Source organism: Amblyomma maculatum, chromosome 1 (assembly GCF_055883805.1).
Source record: "Amblyomma maculatum isolate TAMU_Amacu chromosome 1, ASM5588380v1, whole genome shotgun sequence".
Lineage (NCBI taxonomy): Eukaryota > Metazoa > Arthropoda > Arachnida > Ixodida > Ixodidae > Amblyomma > Amblyomma maculatum.
This window is the reverse complement of record NC_139344.1, coordinates 302,567,864-302,588,580: the sequence shown is the minus strand read 5'-3', so window position 1 is coordinate 302,588,580 and position 20,717 is coordinate 302,567,864. Positions and strand designations below refer to the sequence as shown.

The following is a 20,717-nucleotide window of genomic DNA, read 5'->3' as shown; positions in this document are numbered from 1 at the left end:
GTCCAGCAACTGTATGCAAAGCGTTTTTCCCAGAAACGTGAATAATTTGAGCACGCTGTTTCAAGTTAAATTTAAAAAACAACACCCAGGTATTCAAACTCACTAGCATGGGCCAATCAACTTGATCACTACAACAATTGTAGCAACTTCCTTTCATTAACTGTTTGCTTACTGCACCAATTGAATTGAAAAAGTTTGAACAACTGCGCGAAATACGGCATTCTGTGAAACCATTCATTATGTTGCAAAAGGTACTTCAGAACCATTTTAACGCGATAGTGTTAAATTCACCAGAGCATTAGTGTTGTCAGCAAAGTGTGGTAGGGCTGTTGCGTTTGGCGGGAGCACCTCTCCTTTCAGATGGGAGGGTGATATCAGAGTCTGTCTGCAGGTAGAGATAGAAAGGCTCGGAAAAAAAACTGAAGTAAATAACTTTTTCCCATGAAAAAAAAATAATAAATTATGCTAATCCTTAGCATCAACAGATTTCTGCTTCTAAATGGGAAATGAGGTCGTAGAGAATGTTTCTCGGTGCATTACAATGACGCCTGCCAATCAGCCCACCAATTTTAGATTACACATGTCTAAAAGCTGAAATTTAGTTTCATGCTGACCATCTAGCACTATGCAACTATTTATTTTTTCGTACTGTTTGTCAGTGTCAAAGAAGCCTACCGGTAGGTATGAAAAACAAAAGAACGGAAACGCATCCTGAAAGGGTGGCAACGACGTTACCACGATAAATAACTGCGAAATCAGCTGCGATATGAAATCAACTTGGATATGCAAGCGAATGCTGTCGTGATAGCGAAGAGTGGCTGCTTTGCAGTGCTGTTGTTTGTGAGTACAATCCACAAAACTTGGGCATTGCAGGGTGTTGCAGTCTAAAACAATGCGTGAAAGCTGATCGCAATACTTGAAGATACTTGAAAATAGTATCTTCGATACTAATTGTATTTAAGATATAAGATACAGAACTGAAATCGGATACTCAAATACCAAATCTAATAATAGCAAGTCCCTCAGCTGTCTGCATAGTTAGCCTTCACGTTGAAGCATAAGCAGCCTAGCAAAAAATCACTTGGCCATATGAATAGATGGCAGACTTCTCAAGCTGAAAACTATTCTGCGCATCCGTGCTGTGGGGAAAGGCGGGTGAATGTGGCGCTTGAGTGTGGTTTGTTAATTTATTGGGCGCCCCCTCTTCATGGATGAGCTGAAACGACTTCGCGGAATTCATGCTGTGCTCGCGAGTAAACAAGCTCATGAATGGCCATTTTTAAATTTTTTTTATTTACAGATACTGCAATCCACGAGGGATTTTAGCAGGGTGGGGGTATAACATTGCGGGAAAAACAGTAATCGTAGGCAACAGAACCAAGTGAAGTAAAAAATGCACTGCCAGATACAATATGAAGAAAGAAATATACACTGTCAGGTAAATACAACAAGCATCATTTTTAAACACAAATGCACTGCGTGAAAAAGAAAGCAAAAAATGAAAAAGCATATTTGAGCTTTTACGTCATCAGTTGAGATGGGCGGTAAACAAAGACAAAGAAGGTTGAGTCACAATAATGTTAGTTAAGCTATTCCAGTCGTTAAAAGTTCTAGGAAAAAAAGAATATTTAAAGCAATCATTTTTTACACGGAATGGTGTCATTGTTAGTTGATGCCTCTGCCTGGTGGCATATCCAGAAGAAAGTGTAATTATATCAGAGATGTTAACGTTGTAGTGTCCACTTACAATCTGAAACATGAATTTTAGCCTGGAAACTCTATTACGCTGTGTTAGTTGCGGCAAGGTGGCTCGTTTTAAAAGTTCTGTGACGGAAGTCCTACGAGAAAAATTATTGTATATAAAGTGAGCCGCCTTTTTGATGTTGGTTTGTGTAGAAGGATCCCAGATAACTGCTGCGTAATCAAGCACCGAAAGTATAATTGTGTTATACGCGAGTAAACAGACATTGCTTGTGGACAGTTTTAAAGCTCTTCGAAGAAAAAACAATTTACGACAGGCGTTAGCGGTTACTTTATCAATGAGGAGATTCCACTTAAGGTTGTTGGTTATCCGCAGCCCAAGGTATTTGTATTCTGTTACTTCAGAAAGAAAAATATTGTTAGCTGAATAATTGAAATTAAGCTTACTCTTTGTTAGTGACACACATATAAACAGTTTTTTCAAAATTTACCGCCGTCTGCCAATCCTCGCACCAGGCAACAACCTTCTGAAATGCATTATTTAACAATACTTGATCCGAGGGGCTTTCTATTTTTGAGTACAGGACACAGTCGTCTGCATATAATCTTATCTTTACAGGAACATCTTTTACAACATCGTTATTATAAAGAAGAAAAAGAAGAGGACCAAGAACCGAGCCCTGGGGAACGCCAGAGTCAACGGAAAGTTTTTCAGAGTCTTGGGTTTTAAAACTAACGAATTGCTTGGAATGCGGTAAGGTAAACCGATATCCAGTTAATGAGCTGAGGATTTTTAAGAATTTTGTTTAATTTATGCAGTAGTTTATAATGACAGACTGTCGAAAGTTTTAAAAAAATCCATAAAAATGGAGTCTGTTTGTTTACCGGTTTATGGCATTTGCGAAATCGTGTATTGTTTGAACCAATTGTGTTATTGTCGAGTAGCCTTTGCGAAATCCATGCTGGTGAGTTGTTAGATAATGATGTTCCTCAAGAAATACCAAAATATGTTTGTGAATTATGTGCTCCAAGATTTTACAAGCAGTTGAGGTTAATGAAATGGGGCGGTAGTTCTGAATGTGCTGCTTATTTCCTGCTTTATGGAGTGGCTTCACTCTGGCGGTCCTCCAGTCATCCGGCACCTGACCAATGCGCAAGGATTCTACGTACAAAACATGTAAATATTTTGATACCCATTCTGCATATCATTTAAGAAATCCATTCGGGATATCATCTGGGCCGCAAGATTTTTGGACGTCGAGGTTGAGGAGCATATTAAAAATGCCCTCTTCAGTTAACATCGGGTATAGGAGGCAGGCATGTATCGTCGTACCAAGGTAAACTGCCATTATCTTGAGTAAATACAGACTTAAAGTGTGCATTAAAAAGGTTTGCTATTTTTTTGCTGTCATGAACCATCGTGCCATTCACATCAAACACCTCACACTGTTCTGATATGGAGCTAATGCTTCTCCAAAATTTCTCTGGTGCCGATGCGATGTAATTTGGCAATAGGTCACCATAATAGCGCTGCCGGTCTCTGCATACTTGATCTTTAAGCTTTGAAGTTAATTCAGAGATTTCTTTTTAAAGTGATCTGAGTTTTGAGTTTTCATTTTTTTCTTCAATCGTTTAAGCAGTCTTTTTAACCTGAGTGTTTCACGAGAAATCCAGGGGTTTCTATGTTTCTTCTTCGTGATTCACGGTACAAACGAACTAATACAGTCATATACAATATTTTTAAAACGGACCCAAAGCTCATTTACATCACATCTGCTGTTAAAAAACTCATCAAATTTAAAAGCAAGCATGTCAATAATTGAAACATCATCTGCCCGAGAGAAATCAGGGAAAAATAAACGCTCAATATTTTTATCTAATGAAGTATTGCTGAGGGGTAGTACCACCGCAAGATGGTCCGAAATTCCTGGAAGTATTTCGCACCCCGTTTGGATCCACTGACAAAAAAACAAGTCCAGAACTGATATAGAAGATCCCTGAATTCTGGTGTAGTCTTCAACTATTTGTAGCAAGTCATATGAAAATGCAATGCTCAGCATTGCTTCACCAGCAAGATCATGTTTTATGAGCGAGAAAATTGGCCAGTGTATATTAGGTAAATTAAAGTCACCTGAAAGGATTATTCGGTCATTAGTAGTAATATTTTGAAATAAATATTTCTCGAACTCCTCGAACACAGAAACAGGAGAGTTTGGTTGCCTGTATATTGCTCCTATAATGTATCTAATCCCATTACAGTATGCTTTACAAAAAATGGCTTCAACATTGTGTATATCTGGCATTTTCAGGACATTAAGTGCTGATTTGAAAAGAATACAGACACCTCCGCCTCTACTGTCTCGATCTTTTCTATATGCCCTGTAACCCGTTGGAACAAACTCACTGTCATATATGGAGTCATTTAGCCAGGTTTCTGTAAGTACTGCGAGAGCAGGATCTTGCGAGAGGATAAGGGCCTCCAACTCAGCCACCTTGCTTATTATGCTCCTACAGTTGATGTTTATTAACTTTATTGACCGGGCGTTAAAGTTCTGGTGTCAATCAGACCCTACCTTGCTTAGTTGAAACAGTGAATTATTCTTTTCGTCCCAACCGAACAAGTCACTATTGATGCTCCGCTTATCATAAACCAATTTTACTTTTGCGTTGTTTCTTCTCTCCTCTGCACAGCTTTTCCAGAAGTTCTGCCTTATGCCGCGAATCCGCTTGGAGAAGTCTTCGGATAAGGATATGTTGGAGCCCTTTAATTTATGAGCTGATCTGAAGAAAAACATTTTTTCACGAGTCGAGGATTTTTAAAATAACAGGACGTGACTTACCAGCTTCTTTTTTTCCTATCCTATGGCATCTTTCAATGCCATCTATCTGTTTGCCGAAATATTTCACAAAAATGTCTTCTTGTACTTTTTTTACTAGTTCATCGTTCGGTTCACCAATTGGCTCATCTAGACCATAAATGAGTAAATTGTTTCTGCGCCCTCTATTCTCCAACACGTCAATCTGATTCCGAAGCGCTGACACTTGCGATTCAAGTTTCGACACTGATGATTCCACATTCTCGACTTTCATGCCAAGAGCATTTAACATTTTCAACTGCTCATCGATAACATCAATACGCTCAATTATCTTCACCAGTTTGTTTTCCATTTCCCTCCGCGCGCACTGTACCTCCGCAACTGTCGAACTGATCCTTTTTTGTCCTTCCAACAATTAAGATAGCATTTCATTTTCAGATGGCCCAAGATTGGCTTCAATGTCACCACAAGATAACAAATCATTGGTGGGCAGCAAAACAGAATTCAAAAACCTTTTAACACATAGTGGGCAAGGCAGCAGCACAAGGAAACGGTTGTCGCTACAATAACAGTACGCAGGCAAGTAGTTACTGACCTGAACAGCCAAAACAGAGCGGATTTCTAAGCATGTTGCCATGTCTGCTGCAGCCGAGCCCACTGGTGAAGAGTCGGATCGATGGGTCCTTTATAGGTGACGAATGTGCCACGTGGGATAACGTAATCGTTGTCGGTATTATGATGAAGGCGTCCGGGCCGGCGGCGATGTTGGTCATGGCCCGTTGTGCCACGTCGTCCACAGGAATGCAGTGTACAGTGTTGCCGGCGGGGAACAGTCATGCGCAGCGCAGAGCAATCCAAGAACCTGAACAGTAAAACAGAGCGGATTTCTAAGCATGTTGCCGTGTCTGCTGCAGCCGAGCCCACTGGTGAAGAGTCGAATTGATGGGTCCTTTATAGGTGACGAATGTGCCACATGGGATGACGTAATCGTTGTCGGTATCATGATGAAGGCGTCCGGGCCGGTGGCGATGTTGGTCACGGCCCGTTGTGCCGCGTCGTCCACAAGAATGCAGTGCACACGTGTGGCCGGCGGGGAACAGTCATGCGCAGCGCAGAGCAATCCAAGAAGAATCTGAACAGCAAAACAAAGCGGATTTCTAAGCATGTTGCCATGTCTGCTGCAGCCGAACCCACTCTATACGCGTAGGACGGAGAAAAAAAAAAAGTGCAGACATTTGACGGCAGCCAAGATGTTCGGCCATTGTGAATTGTAAGCGGCGGCATGAGTCTCAGTGCTCAGGCCACGGTGCAAGATATATAGGGCCGTGCCGGTTCCAGATAAAGTCCCATAGTGCATCTAAGCCATACGAGATGGCAGCTCGCTCAGCGGCCTGTGACGAAGTAGGAGGCAATGCTTTCCTATGGAGAATACACACTTTTTGAGGGCCATTTTCTCATTAACTGGGACCAATGATGAGATAAAAATATTTTTGCCGCATTGTTTTTGTCTAGGTCCATTATTGAGCGCAGTTTTGTGAATCTGTGGCTTCGTGCATGTTTAAATAAAAGCGCAGAAGACGAATTTTTCGCGCGGAATGTGAACTTGCTGCACGAATAAGCGCAGAACTTTGACAACAAATAATTAGCCATTGGTAATTTCGTTTGTTCTTTGATTTTTGCCTCTGGTTCGCGCATCAGTGTGCCCGCTCATCTTTTCACCCTCATTTAACCCTTAGTTTGCTCCTTACTTTATTCCTTCCTTAAATTAGAGGTCATCTAACTGGGTTCTGCTCCCACTGAACTCCCCCCTCTCACTTCCTCTATACCATTACTTCTCTTCCTTTCTCTCTTTTATCCTCAGGGTACAGTAAAGAGGGAGAGAGGATTTCACAACAATGGAGAAAAAACACCCAAGCATACTTATACAAAACAAAACAATATAGGTAAATTTCTTGAATCTACATTAGAGAGATTGACGAGCAGTAATGTGAAGTGGTGTGCCAAAGCAGCATATAAATCAGTTGATTACTCAGCGCGGTAAGGAACGTTTTGAGCTGGATGGGATTACTGATGCTCGTTAAAAATGCGGGCAGGAAATTCCATTAATTATAGGTTGTTAGAAAATATGATTGTGCACATGTCACTGTATTGCAATGGAGCACTGAGACTTTTCGTGGTTATGACGATAAGAAATGAAGGGTGGTGTGCGCGTACGGACAACACACATGGACTAGTTCATTGAAACCTATTTTAGAGCGTAAACATTTCATTACCTAACTAGGCCCTGACTCCATCGACCAAGATGATGTGCGCCTACGGCTTGTTATGTTAACATGGTGTATGTGACAGGTGCCAACTCGCTTCGTCAAAGGGGCACGGCGGGCGCAAATGGTTATGCGCTTCGGGGATCGTGCAAATATTGATGGCGGTTGGGCTTGTTTGAGGCAAAAAAGCCTTAAATCACGGCAGCGTTTATTCCGGTTTTCGTACATGTGAATCGTCCACTCAGTCATTTGCAAGTTAGTGATTTGTGTGATATATAAGCAGTACGGGGCGCTGTTGCATTTCCGTCATCGAGTGGTTAAGAATAGCCTACAAAATTATATTTTTCTCCCATTCGCACAAGGAATTCACTTTCCCTGCCCTATCCAAAGTGAGAAAGCTGTGCTTCCCGAGCACATTGGAAAGCATAACCATGACTTAATGGCTGACTGATGTGCTGCTCACTACGCCATATTTAAGGTGGCGGTCCCACTCCAGCGGTGAAGAGACATTTTTGGTGTTATTCATGTCTACTGTGCCTCACTCGTTTAGTTTATAAATGTGGTTTCAATATGTTTGTAAACCTTATTTTCTCAGCTTTCGAATGGTGCATTTGGTTTATAAATAGCTGCAAAGATGTTTAAGCTGTAAAGAAAAATGCAAAGGTAAGAAACAGCTTTTCAGCTCTACTTGTCTCAGGAAATGCAAAATTGTGCAAAACCTTTTGCACCTAGAGAAAAACCATTCAAGATGTTTAGAGATTAGATGTCAATGAACATTTTTATTAGGGTGTATTGCTTAGTTTATTAGCCACATGCCTTTGAAAAGTGTATAAAACAGGTAATTATACAGTCGTGCCTCGTTAATATGGACACTTTGGTTCCCGAGCAAAACTGTCCATAAAGCGAGTCATCCATAATAACGAGTCATGAATAAAAACAAAAAGGATTTTATTGAGAAAAGAGAATTGTAATTAACGACTGCTTTTGTACATAACGGTGTGCACTGGACTCAAAATTTCACAGAACACCGGCACTTTTGAGTGCATTATGCTTTTCATTGTTGTCTTCGAAAAATTGTAGTGCAGCCTGAAGCGACTCGCTTACTATGACACCCGTGATGTTGGGCTTTGTGTTGGTCGAACTGAATCAGCGTCTGATTCTCTACTCACCGCCACTTCCAAAATGTGCTCTTCACTGAGCTATGTAGCCGCTAAGTAGCTGCTTGAGATTCTCCTGAGGCGAGGAAACAGCTGAGCTGTCGATACTAGTCCCTCGCAGCTTGGATTGACTGAGATGGCTTTTGCCGCTTGTATTCACAGATTTCTTCGCGCCTACGTTCAGCTCTGTTCTTTTGCGTTTAACTCCCGCCATGCCAAAGCCGGACTCAAGTTCAGGGCTACAGGCTCCTGATGCTGTGCACTTTTTTGCCTAGTTAACCTTTCTGCCTTTCCGTTCTTCTGATTCTTTCTTTTTTTGCCTTGTACTGTTTCTGTAAGAAAGCGAAGGAGTCAAGCTGGCAAGCTGCTATGCAGAGGGTTATCGAACATCCCATCTTCTTGGCGCCGTTTTTATGTACTCCCATAAAACAAACACTGCAAGCTGAAGTACAGTTTAGAGCGACAGCCAGCCGACTACGAAGAGCTCAGACCTTGTCAAGGCCGCATCGTTGACTCAAAGCGGAGCCGACATACGGACCGCCTAGAGTGCAAAGTTTGGCCGTTCAACAGCGCAACAAGGACGAAAACCAGGAGCATGAGAGGGAAGCGCGTCCAGGACAGGACGTCCGGTCCGGGTTGCGTGTTCGTACGTCGCCTCTTTTGTCGCTGTACTTTGTGAGCGTGTCTTAACTCTCACCGAAAAGCGTTAACGGCTTCATGGAACACACACTGCGCTTTGGGAAAGAAAACTTCAGTTCCCACCGCCACTGTAGGCACTTGTCTTTCTTCCTGTCATTTCGTTTTTACGCTTTTACCGGCCTCTCTGTTCACGTTCAGCAGAATTTATTGCAACCACATGTTGCTGTTTTCCCGACTGCGGCGGCACTTCCGCTGCACCCAGAAGCCTCCTGGTTCCCCCTTTCGGGGTCTTCTTACGCTGGCCCTCGGTTTTCTGTGTACACTCCTCTCCGCTCTTGCTGTGTACGCCCCCCCCCCCCCCCCCCCCTCCTTAAAACGGCGACACGCCGGCTTTGGTTCTTTCCAACCCCACAGGACTCGTTCAGGCATCCCGCCGTATCGGCTGTCGCGTAGGTTCGCGGGCGGCACGCCCTTTTTTAACTTGCGTTCGGACTACTCTGCTTTTTTTCAAGCACTGTCCATATTAACGAGACAAAAATACATGGGCCCAAGTGGAGCGCGTGCATTCTTCCCCTGTCCATTGTCCGGACAGCGAGTTTCCATATTAACGAGGCATAAATACATTGAAAAGGTTTCGTTCCCAGAAAAACTGTCCATAATTCGGGTCGTCCATATTAACGGGGGTCATATTAACGGGGCACGACAGTATATACAATAACTTTCAAGATATGCATTCTGAATCGGAGATTTTTTGCACAGTTGGAGGCCTTGTGGGGTTTGATTTTTCCTGAAAATATCAGCTGTCTGCTTCTTTTAGTGTAAAAGTTATTTGTGATCAAAGTTAGCGTTTTTTGTAAAATAGCTAAAAGAAAATGCTAAACTGTTCAAGTAACAAGGCGGTGCTGAGGTTTCGCGTGCAAAAGCTTTACACCTCGCTGTCAGAGGATAAGCATTGGTTTTGCTTTACGACTCTCGAAGAATGTGCACGGTCAGGGTGATTTCAGCTAATTTTTTCGTGGTTCGCTTGAAGCGTGCGAGCTCTTCATGCAGTTTTTCACGCACAATTGAAATGCTCCATGGCTTGTTTTTTTTCTGTTAAAGTTTCGGGCTTTCCTCCTTTATTCAACTGGTTACAATTATCAACTACAAAGTGTACAAAAAACAAATAATAGTGAAATAGCAGAGTCACATGCGATAAATGTATGTAGCGCCATATATGAGATGTATGTGGACTAACAATGTCGCAGTTCAGAAAAATTACGGATTGGCGCTACAAACACCCTGAATCGAGGGGTATTTACGAGAGGGTATGATGTTTCTACAATGTTTTCACTCTGCCCTTTCCTTTCCATGGTCGAGTTAAATTCCAGTGCAGGGGTGGTTTGACTCTGCCTGACCCTGCTACAGAAAGCATGTAAACGCGGTGGACTTGAGTGGGGGCATTGTGGAACGTTTTGCAACGGATTTGCCAAAAAGGGGGGCATCCGAACAATGGCTGGGGAATTGTTTGAGTCTCCCCCTTCTTGTCACCCTTCTTGCGGGGGTCAGGCAAAGTACTATGACGGGACGGACGCATTGCCAAGAATTTGTGCAATCTTCCAAACGGTAGTTGAGTGTAGGGCTGCTTTTGTCTAGCCTGTGTGGAGACGCGCGAGTCATCTGTGAACATACCCCCTCCCCTACAATGACAACAGGAAGCTGGCACCTGAACCTGGCCGAGTCTTCTCTATTGAGGCAAGCTGCGAGAGGCGGGGAGGGGGGGGGGCAAGTTGCGGGAGGCCTAGGAGATGCTAGCACTGCACGCAATTCTGGAAAAGGACGTGCAGCGAAGTCCTCCCCCTATTTTCCCATGGCATCCCAGCGAAAATGGCATCAAATGGCATCGGAGGAGGCTGGGTGCATGCGCAGTAGGGCTACTTGAAAAAGATCCATTGCCCATGTACACTTGCTTGCTTTGTGATGTATTTATTGCCTCCCATTCAGTGTGTAATATACTGTTTGTGTGCCTAGTCCATCAAACGCCGCCAGCTAAAGCTCTCGCACCTGCAGCTGAGGTGCGCCCCGCCCCGGCTACAGCGAACACACACTGTACCCGAAAAATGCTCCTGGTACAGTAAAAATAGTGGCTTTCGTTACTCGTTTTTAGTTTTTTTTAGTAACACAGGATGTGTGCTTGTGTTTGGCAAAAGCAGGCATTTCGCTGCTCATGGGGCTGCCTCGCTCCAGAAGTGAATAACTGCTAGCACACTCAACACGGGGAAAACGATGAACAGAGAGGCCCCTTTCCTTCCACAGAAACTAAGCGGAATCAACCATTCAAAGAACAGTCCTGTCATAATTTCAACCTACCAGCTAGAGATGCATCCAGACAACGTGAAATCTCTCTGCATTCTTATTATCGAGTCAGCCTTATACTGAAAGTGAGGCGTTGAAGTCTTGCGTGTTATAAGGTCGGTATCATGCAATCCCTCGAAGCAAAAATAAAACTTGATGCTATGGAAATTATCGAATGCAGAGAAGAGGTTGTTACGTGCCGCATAAATTTGTTGCATGATAAGATTTTACGAGTTCACAGCAAAAATAAAAGTGGTAAAAGAAATACTAAAATTCTGCTTAGCTCTGCAAACTCATAGAAAATGCATCGGATGCTAAACTGTAGTTTATTTACTGGTATCAGCCCAAGCACATTGCTGTTTATTTTCCACATCTTCGGCAGGACTGGAACAAAATGTTACAAAAATGTGAATAAATTTGCCTTTGCCGCCGCAGTTCCGTTCAATCATCGTCAACTATGCATGCCCTTAGTCCATGGAGGAACAACAACAACAACAACAAAAAAATGGCTGGCAAGGTCGTAGCAGCTAAATGACCCGACCTCAGTCTTCTGTGCTCAACGTTTCTTTGGCACGTCCCATTTCTTTTGGACGGATTTGATTATTTTATTTGCGCAATTTTTTCGCTAAACTTGCTGTTGTCATTGTTTCCCTGAGTGACAAAGAGACGTTAGCGGTCGGAAACAGCGGTCCTGTGTACTTCACCGTGCCCGTCATGTTCCGTGAGGCTGGAAACAGCGACATCGGTCTAGGTTACTCTTTGCAGCTACCTGTTGGGTCGGAAATCATCAAAAGGGTCTTTTCAGGCTTTTCATCATCACGAGAGCAGAGGTAGTTTCATAGCTTTCATTCCTGTTCCTTTGTCGTTTCTACTGTTTTTTATTATTTTTCCTTCGAAGCCTGGCTGTAGCGCTTGTGCCCCGTTCCACTGCTTCTGTTTTCTCTACAACAGTACCAGTGGAGGAGGGAATGTGCTGGCCACTTATGTCTCATGTTTGCCGGCTACATTTTTTTACTACAGAAACTACGCCTCTCGTGGAGCATTTGTCCTCGCCCTCAAACTCTATCTTTCCCAGCCTCTCCCTCACCTCACTGCCTCTGCCTTCCTTCATCCTTGCCCTCACTAATTTTTCAGTGCTGATTCTCCCTCACCTCATCGAGACAAATCCTCACAAGGTGAAGGTGCGGACCCCCTCATGAGAATGCCCATGTATATTAGAGTCAAGCGAATGTGATTTGATTTTGAACCTCTAAACAATCGTGACTAAGGGGCGCCGCGGTACAACGTTCGTGACTGAGCTAGGAGCACTCGAAATTCACATTTGACCTCTCTGACGGCGCGGTGGAAAACTCTCGTGCCGATATTTGACGAGTTTAGGTAATAGAGAGAAGGCATGACTATTATGATCAGGGTGGATGTTCGGGCGAGTTGGTTCAGCATCAAAGAAATACAGTGCTTTTGAGACAAGGACAAAAAAAAAAAAAAAAGAGTGGGCAGCACGTGCGCTAACTTTAAACTCTATTTTATTCAATGCATTATAGGATTTTATACACTGCAGGAGCATAGACAAAACATGATACCATCATGCTATCGCGACGCACGTTACCACATATTCGCACAAATTATTTTCCCAAGAACTCAACCTCCTTCGTCGAGAGTGATATCGAAGGATCGCCTTACACATTCTTCTTTCAGCTCTCTTATTTTTCTGGCTTCTACGATCTCGCGTATCAGTTTTTCTTTATTTCTGCTTATGAGTAGCTTGCAGTCTGAAAATGGGATGGCATCCAGATAGTGATCGGCAATATTACCTCTCTTGTTCTGAACGTTTTTGTTGCGTTCACAAAATCTCTCATTCAGGCACCTCCTGGTCTGCCCTATGTACACCTTACCACAAGACAACGGTAAAGAATACACAACGCCCTCCGCACACTGAACAGGTTTTTATAGGGCTTTTTTTGGGCATCCTTGTTTCTTGAGAGCCAACGGATCGGTCATCCTACATTACTTTCGCTAGTTTATCAGTAGCTGAAAACATAACGTGCCCATCTGCTCGCTGACCTTTCTTTTTTTTTTTTTCTTTTTTTTTTCAGAATGTTCGATATCCTGGGAAGATAGGGTAGTACGGCTACTTTTTTCGTGCTTTTCTGCTTGGCTTTGAACTGGCAACTGTTTTGTAACGAGTAGTGTTTCTGTCGCTTCAGACTGCAAACTCATAAGCAGAAATAAATAACAACTGATGCACGAGGTTGTAGAAGACAGAAAAATAAGAGAGCTCAAAGAATGTGTAAGCAATCCTTCGATATCACTCTCAACAAAGGAAACTTGTTAATTTTTGCTACGAACTAAAAATTAGCAAGGACGACCGTTGACTGAAGTTCAATTAATTATAGCTATATTATCATATTTGTAATAATGTTTGATAAAGGAAACTTCTGCTGTTTGCAAGAGCTGGCAGTTTACACTCCAGTCAAGGAGTGTTCCGGTCCCTACTATATCTATGGCATCAACAATAGAGAGCTTTAGAATATACCGCTCAAGGGCATAGGGTGCTGTGATGAACAACAAAGCGCAACAAAGCGCACGCGCTGTGATGAACAGGCCAGGGGTGCGGTAATTACACTGGGCCTGCGCACTTGAGCCCGCTATTACTCTATTCCCCTTACAGATAGGGTCGCAGTATTCTAAAGCCCCCTAATGATCACTTGATTGCACAGCGCTAAAGACGAGTATCAAAAGAACACAAGACAGGCGCCGACTTCAACTAAGGTTCATTGAGGAAGCCTGCAGAAATATATGCCATTCGCTTTTCCTTTTCACTGGTACTAAAAGTGCACTGTGCAATCATGTTGACACCCTGTTTTATTCTTATTCAGTCAAGCTAGCCTACTGCAGTGCAGTCCAACCCCCTCACGCTCAGCGGGGAGGAGCAATTGGGTTCCTGGCTCTGTGGAAACTATATTCCGTCTCACAAGGTATCTGCAGCACTGCGAAAAGCAGAGGAGCCCTTGCAATTGTGCTCCTAAGTGCCTCTGGCCCCTGTGCACTATACCAGAGAATTGTGCTCCAACTGTCACCCGGCCAATTTGGGGGGGCGAGAGGCTAGAAGCACAATTGTGATCCTGATTGTACTGGGGCAGCCCATGCTGGGCAGTACCCTTCTCTGCCTGGATGCCGCTGTGGATCCACAAAAATCTTTGAAAGCCCGCGCATCAACAAAAGAAAAGCCTTCAGACAACGCAAGTCAAGAGGACTGGGTACTCAATTCCTTAGTCATGGATTAAGGGCGTAGCCTGGTGGCAGAATCTGAACTACTCTCAAGATGGCGATCGTGGAACCGCCACCTTAAACATAAACTGGAACCTCGCTTCGTTGTCAGGATTTAAATTACGTCAAGAGCACTGGCATTATTCAGGAATTTGCTTCTGCACTGATGCAACGGGGACAGCTTAAGAAGTGCTACGACGACGGAGAAACAGTTCGCGCCGTGCGATATCAGCTGGTTGCTATGTGTTTTTTTTTCTTCCGGCGAAGATTAACCACTACATCGACGCAGTGATGAGAGGCCCGGTTCGAAGGAGCGCGGCTGGTACTTTATCTGGAAACTTGCGTTCAGTGCCTCGCCCGTGCTCTGTCCCTACCTAAATACTCTTACACCGTGACTAAGGCTAAAGCTCCGGCCAGCTCTCATTCCAGCATAAAAGGAGCGGAATCCACGCTTCCTGTTAAAGGGACAGAACACTGGCCAAAATATGTCATGAGATTATGGTGGAGATGAAAAGGTCTTGCCTCATATAGTACAGATCGAGCACTACAATATCAAAGAAAAGAGGCTTTACAATTTTAATTTGACATTGAAAATCGTATAAAAACAACCGAGGCGCTATCTAGCGGAGAAACCCTGGTAGTTTCAGTGTAGCCCCCCACGTGACTACATGTCAGCAAAATATCGCTGATTTTTGCAACTGCACATTGTTCTTTTTTCTTCTAGGAGTGCTTGCCATACTTTATTATATTTTGCGGTCTCTCCAGTGCGTCCTTAAATAAAAATTACTCCTGCTTTCGCACCGCGAGAGGTATGCTTTCAGGTTTTGCCACTAGATGGCGCCACAGTGTTTGCAATTTCGTGAATGAAGCAATGACAGTGCCCACTAAAACTTGTGTCGACCAAGCCGTGCGTTATTCTGCCGTAATAGCATTGCGTGTGAAACTGAAAAGGACATTACTCTATGCAAAAAATGTCTAATTACTGTCTGGCAAGTGGAAGTTATATTTATTTTCGGTACCTCTTTTTTTGTCGACCACCAGTCGTCATCGCGGTCGCTGCTCATGGTTTCCAGCATAGGACTACATAAAAATGGGCGCACGCATTGATCGAAAAATTCCCGGTAAAATTTTTCTACAGCGTTTCTAACAAAACCGTTATGGAATCGAACATTTTAGACATCAATCTTTCCACTGCGGCGAAAAAAACTTAAGACCTATATTCCAGTGTTCTGCCCTTTAAAGGCCCACTTTAAACCCTCCGGTCGAAAATATTTTCTTCCCCGGTGACTGTGACACTTCGCCCCTAGAACGCAAGGCCGCAAAATGTTTTTGAAAAGAGTAACTAATAACGCAGTTACAGCCACCACAATCACCCGATTCTGTCATGCTTCTCTCCTTCCGTTCCCTCTCAAAGGTTTTTCACTCTCCTGCCTGAGGTCGTCTAGCCTCCGCAAGACAAATTCACCTTCCTCCTCCGCGTTGGGCGGGAGGTGGGGCGTGGCACTCTGCGAGCGCTAAAAAAAAAAAAAAAAAAAAAAAAAAAGGCCGAGAAAGCGCGCGCCGCTGGATTCAGTCTGGCCGTGGCGAGGGAAAAGCGCGCAGCGAGCGGTAGACACCCATCCTTCTCCCGTCAGTCAGCGAGACGGACCAATGGACGTCGTTCGCGGTACGTACGTCATTACTGTGGCCCGTCGGGCCAGCGCAGGAAACGGGGAAGCTGGCTTTCCCAAAGGAGAGCATGAGAGAGCTTTGAATTGTATTTTCGATGCTTTGCGGCGCGCGTGTCACTGTAGCATTTTGCACAGACTATCTCCGGTACCTGATTGAAACACTGGGCTCCTTTGCTTAAAAGGGCCTTCCCTGGACAGTGGCCCTTTAAGTGGCCGCGCTGTTGCGCACTGAGCAGGGGACATCGGGCAGCCCGATTCCAGAAACCGTGGGGTTGGTCCTCCTTGTTATCACTTTTAGCTTCTTTTTTCAGGGCTCATTGAGCCACCCCTTCCTGGCGCCGTTACAATGGGTTTGTTTCGAAGCAACACTGCAAACTGCAGAAATAGAGCGCATAGTCCAACTGAGTCTAGAAGCTCTCGTCCTTACTACCAAGCAGGGCTGTCACGCAGACCCCTGGTATTTGGAGAAGGGTGGTGCGCAAGTTATTGCTTTCGACAGCATGCGGCTTGACAAGAACCAGATGGCTCAGAGACTGAAGAGGGGCAGACTGCAAATGGCGGGAGAACAGCTAGCGCTACATCAGTGCGCTCGGCCCCGACTACATGTTCTTCCTAGCGTTTTGCTTGTTGTTTTTGGGTCTTCGTGTCTTTTTGTGTGAATGCCGTAAGTGCAAACGAGTATGCTTAACGGCTTCATGGTACGCACTCGGCCAGCGCTCGACAAACCATGCTACCGCCCGGCTTGTACCACTGCCTGAGAGAGGGCTTTCACAACCATTTTTTTTTTTTGTATCAAGTATCGTAAAATACACAATACACTAAAAATATATTTTCGATACCGATACACAAAATGTATCGAAAGATAGTATCGAAGATACATGTATGTATCTTCGATACTGCTCATGACTGATATATACTAGGCTTTCTATTCTTTTTTTCTGACTAGTTATATTTAATATCTTTATTAATTTCTGCGCAACTTTCCAAAATTTTGCGAATGAACAATTTTTTGTCAGTAATGTATACTGCCTCATCCTACATGTCATTAAACAGAAATTTTTGCTTTTAGCTTCACTATGATGTGCTGCAATGAAGAAGAATTTTTAGATGAAAAAGAAAATCATCAAGTAAAAGTGAAAATAGTTTTCATTTGCCACGTATTAGTCCATTTGTAAAACAATGAACACCCAATACTGCATGGCATTCTGAAAAGGCAGTGTTCATAAGCACCCAATACTGCATGGCATTCTGAAAAGGCAGTGTTCATAAGGGCTAAGCTACATGTACGCGAAAACTCACACGAACAGAAATGCATGTGTCGCTTGGCTTGTCGGTCAGATCTGCCAAAATGGAAAATTTTGTTCGCCCGAAAGTGCATGTGCAATCATCCGCTCATTTCGCATGCTTTCGTTTTTTTTTGCAGTGTCGCATTGCGATTGTGCATTACCGTGTAAATTTTTCACTTTGTATGAACAATGGTGAATGACGAAGGATTCAAAGAACGTCTGATCACAGCCAAAAAAAAACAAGATCATGTGATTACTTATATAGTGCAAGTTAACACATGTTAGACACTTCAAATTCTTTTTGTTTTGCATGTTGTCGCAAATTACATAAATTCTTGCAATTGTTATGACTGTTGTTGCATTTGCCAATAGTTTTGCGGTGTACTATGTCAGCAATACAGAGTGTCATCGCTGTTTCGCATTGCCGTCGGTTCGTGCTGTCGCGTGCATGTATCTTGTCGAGTAGGCGATGGAGCGAACCATGACCGCTTTCGCCGCGCCGCTCTCTCCGCTAACATGTAGCTCAGTCTTAAACGAAAGGCACAGTACCTGCCACACGTCTCGGTGGACACCCAGATGAAAAAAAATCCAGTTGGTTTTAGCTGGTTTCAAATGGTCCCAGCTGGTAAGCAACTGGACATAGGTGGTTCCAGTTGGCTTCCAGCTGGGAGTCTGTTGGTCCTACTTAGCTCCCAACTGGGTGTTAGCTGGTCCCAGCTGGTAATCAACTGGGATTTATGGGTCCCAGTAGGCGGTCAAGGGAACCAACGGGTTTCATTTGGCATTCAGTTGGGTGGTCAGTTGCATACTTTATTATTCACAGCGATAGCTTTAATATTAGCGAAACTAGTAGTTAAAATTAAGTTAACTTTTTTTCCCCTGCCATAAGCTGATATAAAATGACAGAAGGTTGTGATAATTAGTTTCGTAGGCAGTAAACAGCATTGACAGCAACATGGTGGCGCACAGGACCAGCCTTACATATGTGCACAGCGCAACGTGTCGATTTGATATATGTGGTGCGTGACCGTTATTTGTATTTGAAGAAACTCGCGTTAGCGCTTATTCTTCACAAACTTGTTCTGAAGTCGAAATAGTTCATCAGTTGTTCTCTAGGCGAGAGGAAGACAACACTGGATGTCATTGCATGGCGAAGACATCAGCAGAGCAGTTCGAAGAGTGACCGGAATTGTGTGGTATATATTCAGGTACTTATTTTTTTCTTTATATCTGCACGTTCTGTAACCGAAAAAGGTTGCTTTATTTGTTCATTAACTGTGTTCTGCAGTTAAATGGGAGCACACGACCATATCAGCTGCAAAACACGCAATCAAGATTTCTCTAAAAAGATGGCAATCGCACAGCTGTTTCCATGACGTTCCGAGATTTTTGTCGCTGCTTTCCGGAGCTCATCTCGAGAGTCGTCCCTATGAAACTGAGCGCGGCGAAGAGCGGTGATTCTGATATTCGACGTCGTCGCGTGCACCTTGATAACGCCGTTGCAGAAGCGTTATTCACTCCTTTGATGGCTCAAGTTTGGCAAATAGAGAGTGCCGTATTGGCTTGCGATTCATGTGTCCACGACATCGCAACTTTCGTCGCTCTACCGTGGCATTATATTTGCTGTGCAGTTAAAATACCAATTTATTTGCTTTAGCGCGGGCTTTAAATTTTCGCACTGCTGTATTCCCACGATGTGGTAAACAGCATGAATTGAAGCAAAATAATTCCCTGTAGAGCTAGTCCTCAATCAAAAACTGCATTAAATAAAGATGAAGACAGTGATCAAATTGTTCACATGCAGTGCATCGAACTTATAGGTGATGGTTAAGCTGCTCTAAAGGCCAGCTTTTTGTGCATGTGATACATTGGAAACAAGCATTTTCTAATTTAACTGTCCACTTCACGAAATGATTTAGCTAAACTTCTGGTATGAGTAACATATTTCTGCTGGTTTTATATTTCAGCCGCGCCCCCCTGAAGGGCTCTTTGAAAGATGTGGACAGAGTGGTGATGCTGTTTATGATTCCAAAGCTTCGAAGAAAATACGGACAGAAGAAAACACTGTTCATGAAGGTGTACCCGTCGGTACTGAAATAAATGTTTTTGGCTTCTTCTGGAGGCCACAGCTGGTTCCACTGCCTGCTGCTGTGCCCAGCAGCAGCTGGGACCAACACCAGCTGGTCCCAGTTGTAGCTTAGTCCCAGCTGCAGTTCGGATTTTTCCAAAAAACCAATTGAGTAGGGGCCATCTGATTCATAACTGGCAATTTTCACCTGGGCACCTTGCAAGAAAGATGCAGTATATGTCACATTTCCCGGTGGACACGGGAATATATGACGCAGGTGTCCACCAAACAGTGTGACAGATACTGCGTCTTTCCTTTTCTATAAGCCAATTTTACGGTATTTAACGCACCGACATATGCTCTGACCTCAATATGGATCTAACAGGAAAGTACCGTCCAGGCACTTCAAAGCCGCTGTTTAGTTTAGCAGAACATCAAAAATTTGCCAAGCAAGCCATTTGTTTTGCAAACAATCACGAATGCGGAGCGACTGCCACTCGCAAGCAAACAAAGTACCTTGTGTGGGGGATTCCTTCGTGGCCTTGCAAAATCTTGTAGAGTTTACTTTCGTACAGCAGCTGTGGATGCCTCGCCTTTGTAGACTCCATTTTGACTGCGACCTCCTGCAATATCCGCACAGAAGAGTTGCATAAAACGCAACGTTCACGAACATTTGGCGAACGACGCGGCCAGGGGCGCGTCGTTGGGCCACGAAATGGAGCATTTACAAGCGCAAAGCTGACTGCACTTTCAAAGTATACCACGGGTACAGAACGGTGCATGCGTAATTATTAAATGCAAGCGTCATGAAACGAATCAAAACAATACAGAGACTTAACCCTAATTGTGTAGTTGCATACTGACCTCGCCGTTCACCATGTTGATTCCCAGGTAGATGTCCCCAAAGGAACCGCTTCCGACTTTGCGAACCAATTTAAATTTTCCACCGACAATAAATTCGGCCCTCGATGAGCCAGCCGCGCTTGCCATTGCCATCTATTTATGCTCACTGGATCTGTGGAAAAACTTGATCGAGCATACAACCGTTCCCAAAACAGAGCGCTACGCGCAACTCGCCGTCATCTCCACGAGCTGACGTCAGGACAAAGATGGACGTAAGCGACAGGGCAACAACCATGGTAAAGTGAGCTAGAACGGGTATGGTGGCTAGAAGGGAGAGGTGGCGCGACCGCGCATTCCGCCGCTTGGAGAAAACGCGCCTTCGGTTCATGCCGCCGCCACTGGTCGCCGCTGTGGCGCTGCTGTCAGCTCTTCGATGCATTCTCTCCGGCGCACGCTGGTTCGTTCGTTCTTGTTTGCCTGTAGATGCTGCTTGAGCTGTGGTGCTATTTTTCAATCGGCTTTGCCCTAGCTCAGGTTATCCTGTTTTGTTTGGTGCCTATGTAGTTTTTCTTGCCGAGGTGCTAGTGGGAGTATGTAGTACATGTGCATACTTTTCTGTTTCTCTTGCGTTTAGAAACCCCCCGCTAAAAAAAAAAAAAAATGAAAGAATCG

The 20,717-nt window shown here is 44.1% G+C and overlaps 1 protein-coding gene across 2 annotated transcripts in view; it reads right to left on the bottom strand.

The window, feature by feature from the left end:
- LOC146206949 (casein kinase I) overlaps positions 1-20,348 on the bottom strand; it is an 89,624-nt gene extending 69,276 nt beyond the window's left edge. The window contains exons 1-2 of one of the 2 annotated variants that reach the window (XM_084581429.1): positions 20,067-20,348; positions 19,719-19,825 (exon numbers count right to left, since the gene is read on the bottom strand). In XM_084581429.1, the coding sequence (XP_084437555.1) occupies positions 19,719-19,825; positions 20,067-20,198 (239 nt within the window). In that variant the 5' untranslated portion in view covers positions 20,199-20,348. The remainder of the gene's footprint in view (positions 1-19,718; positions 19,826-20,066) is intronic. The other variant, XM_084580973.1, reaches the window with a different exon arrangement.
- Between the last annotated feature and the right edge of the window lie 369 nt (positions 20,349-20,717).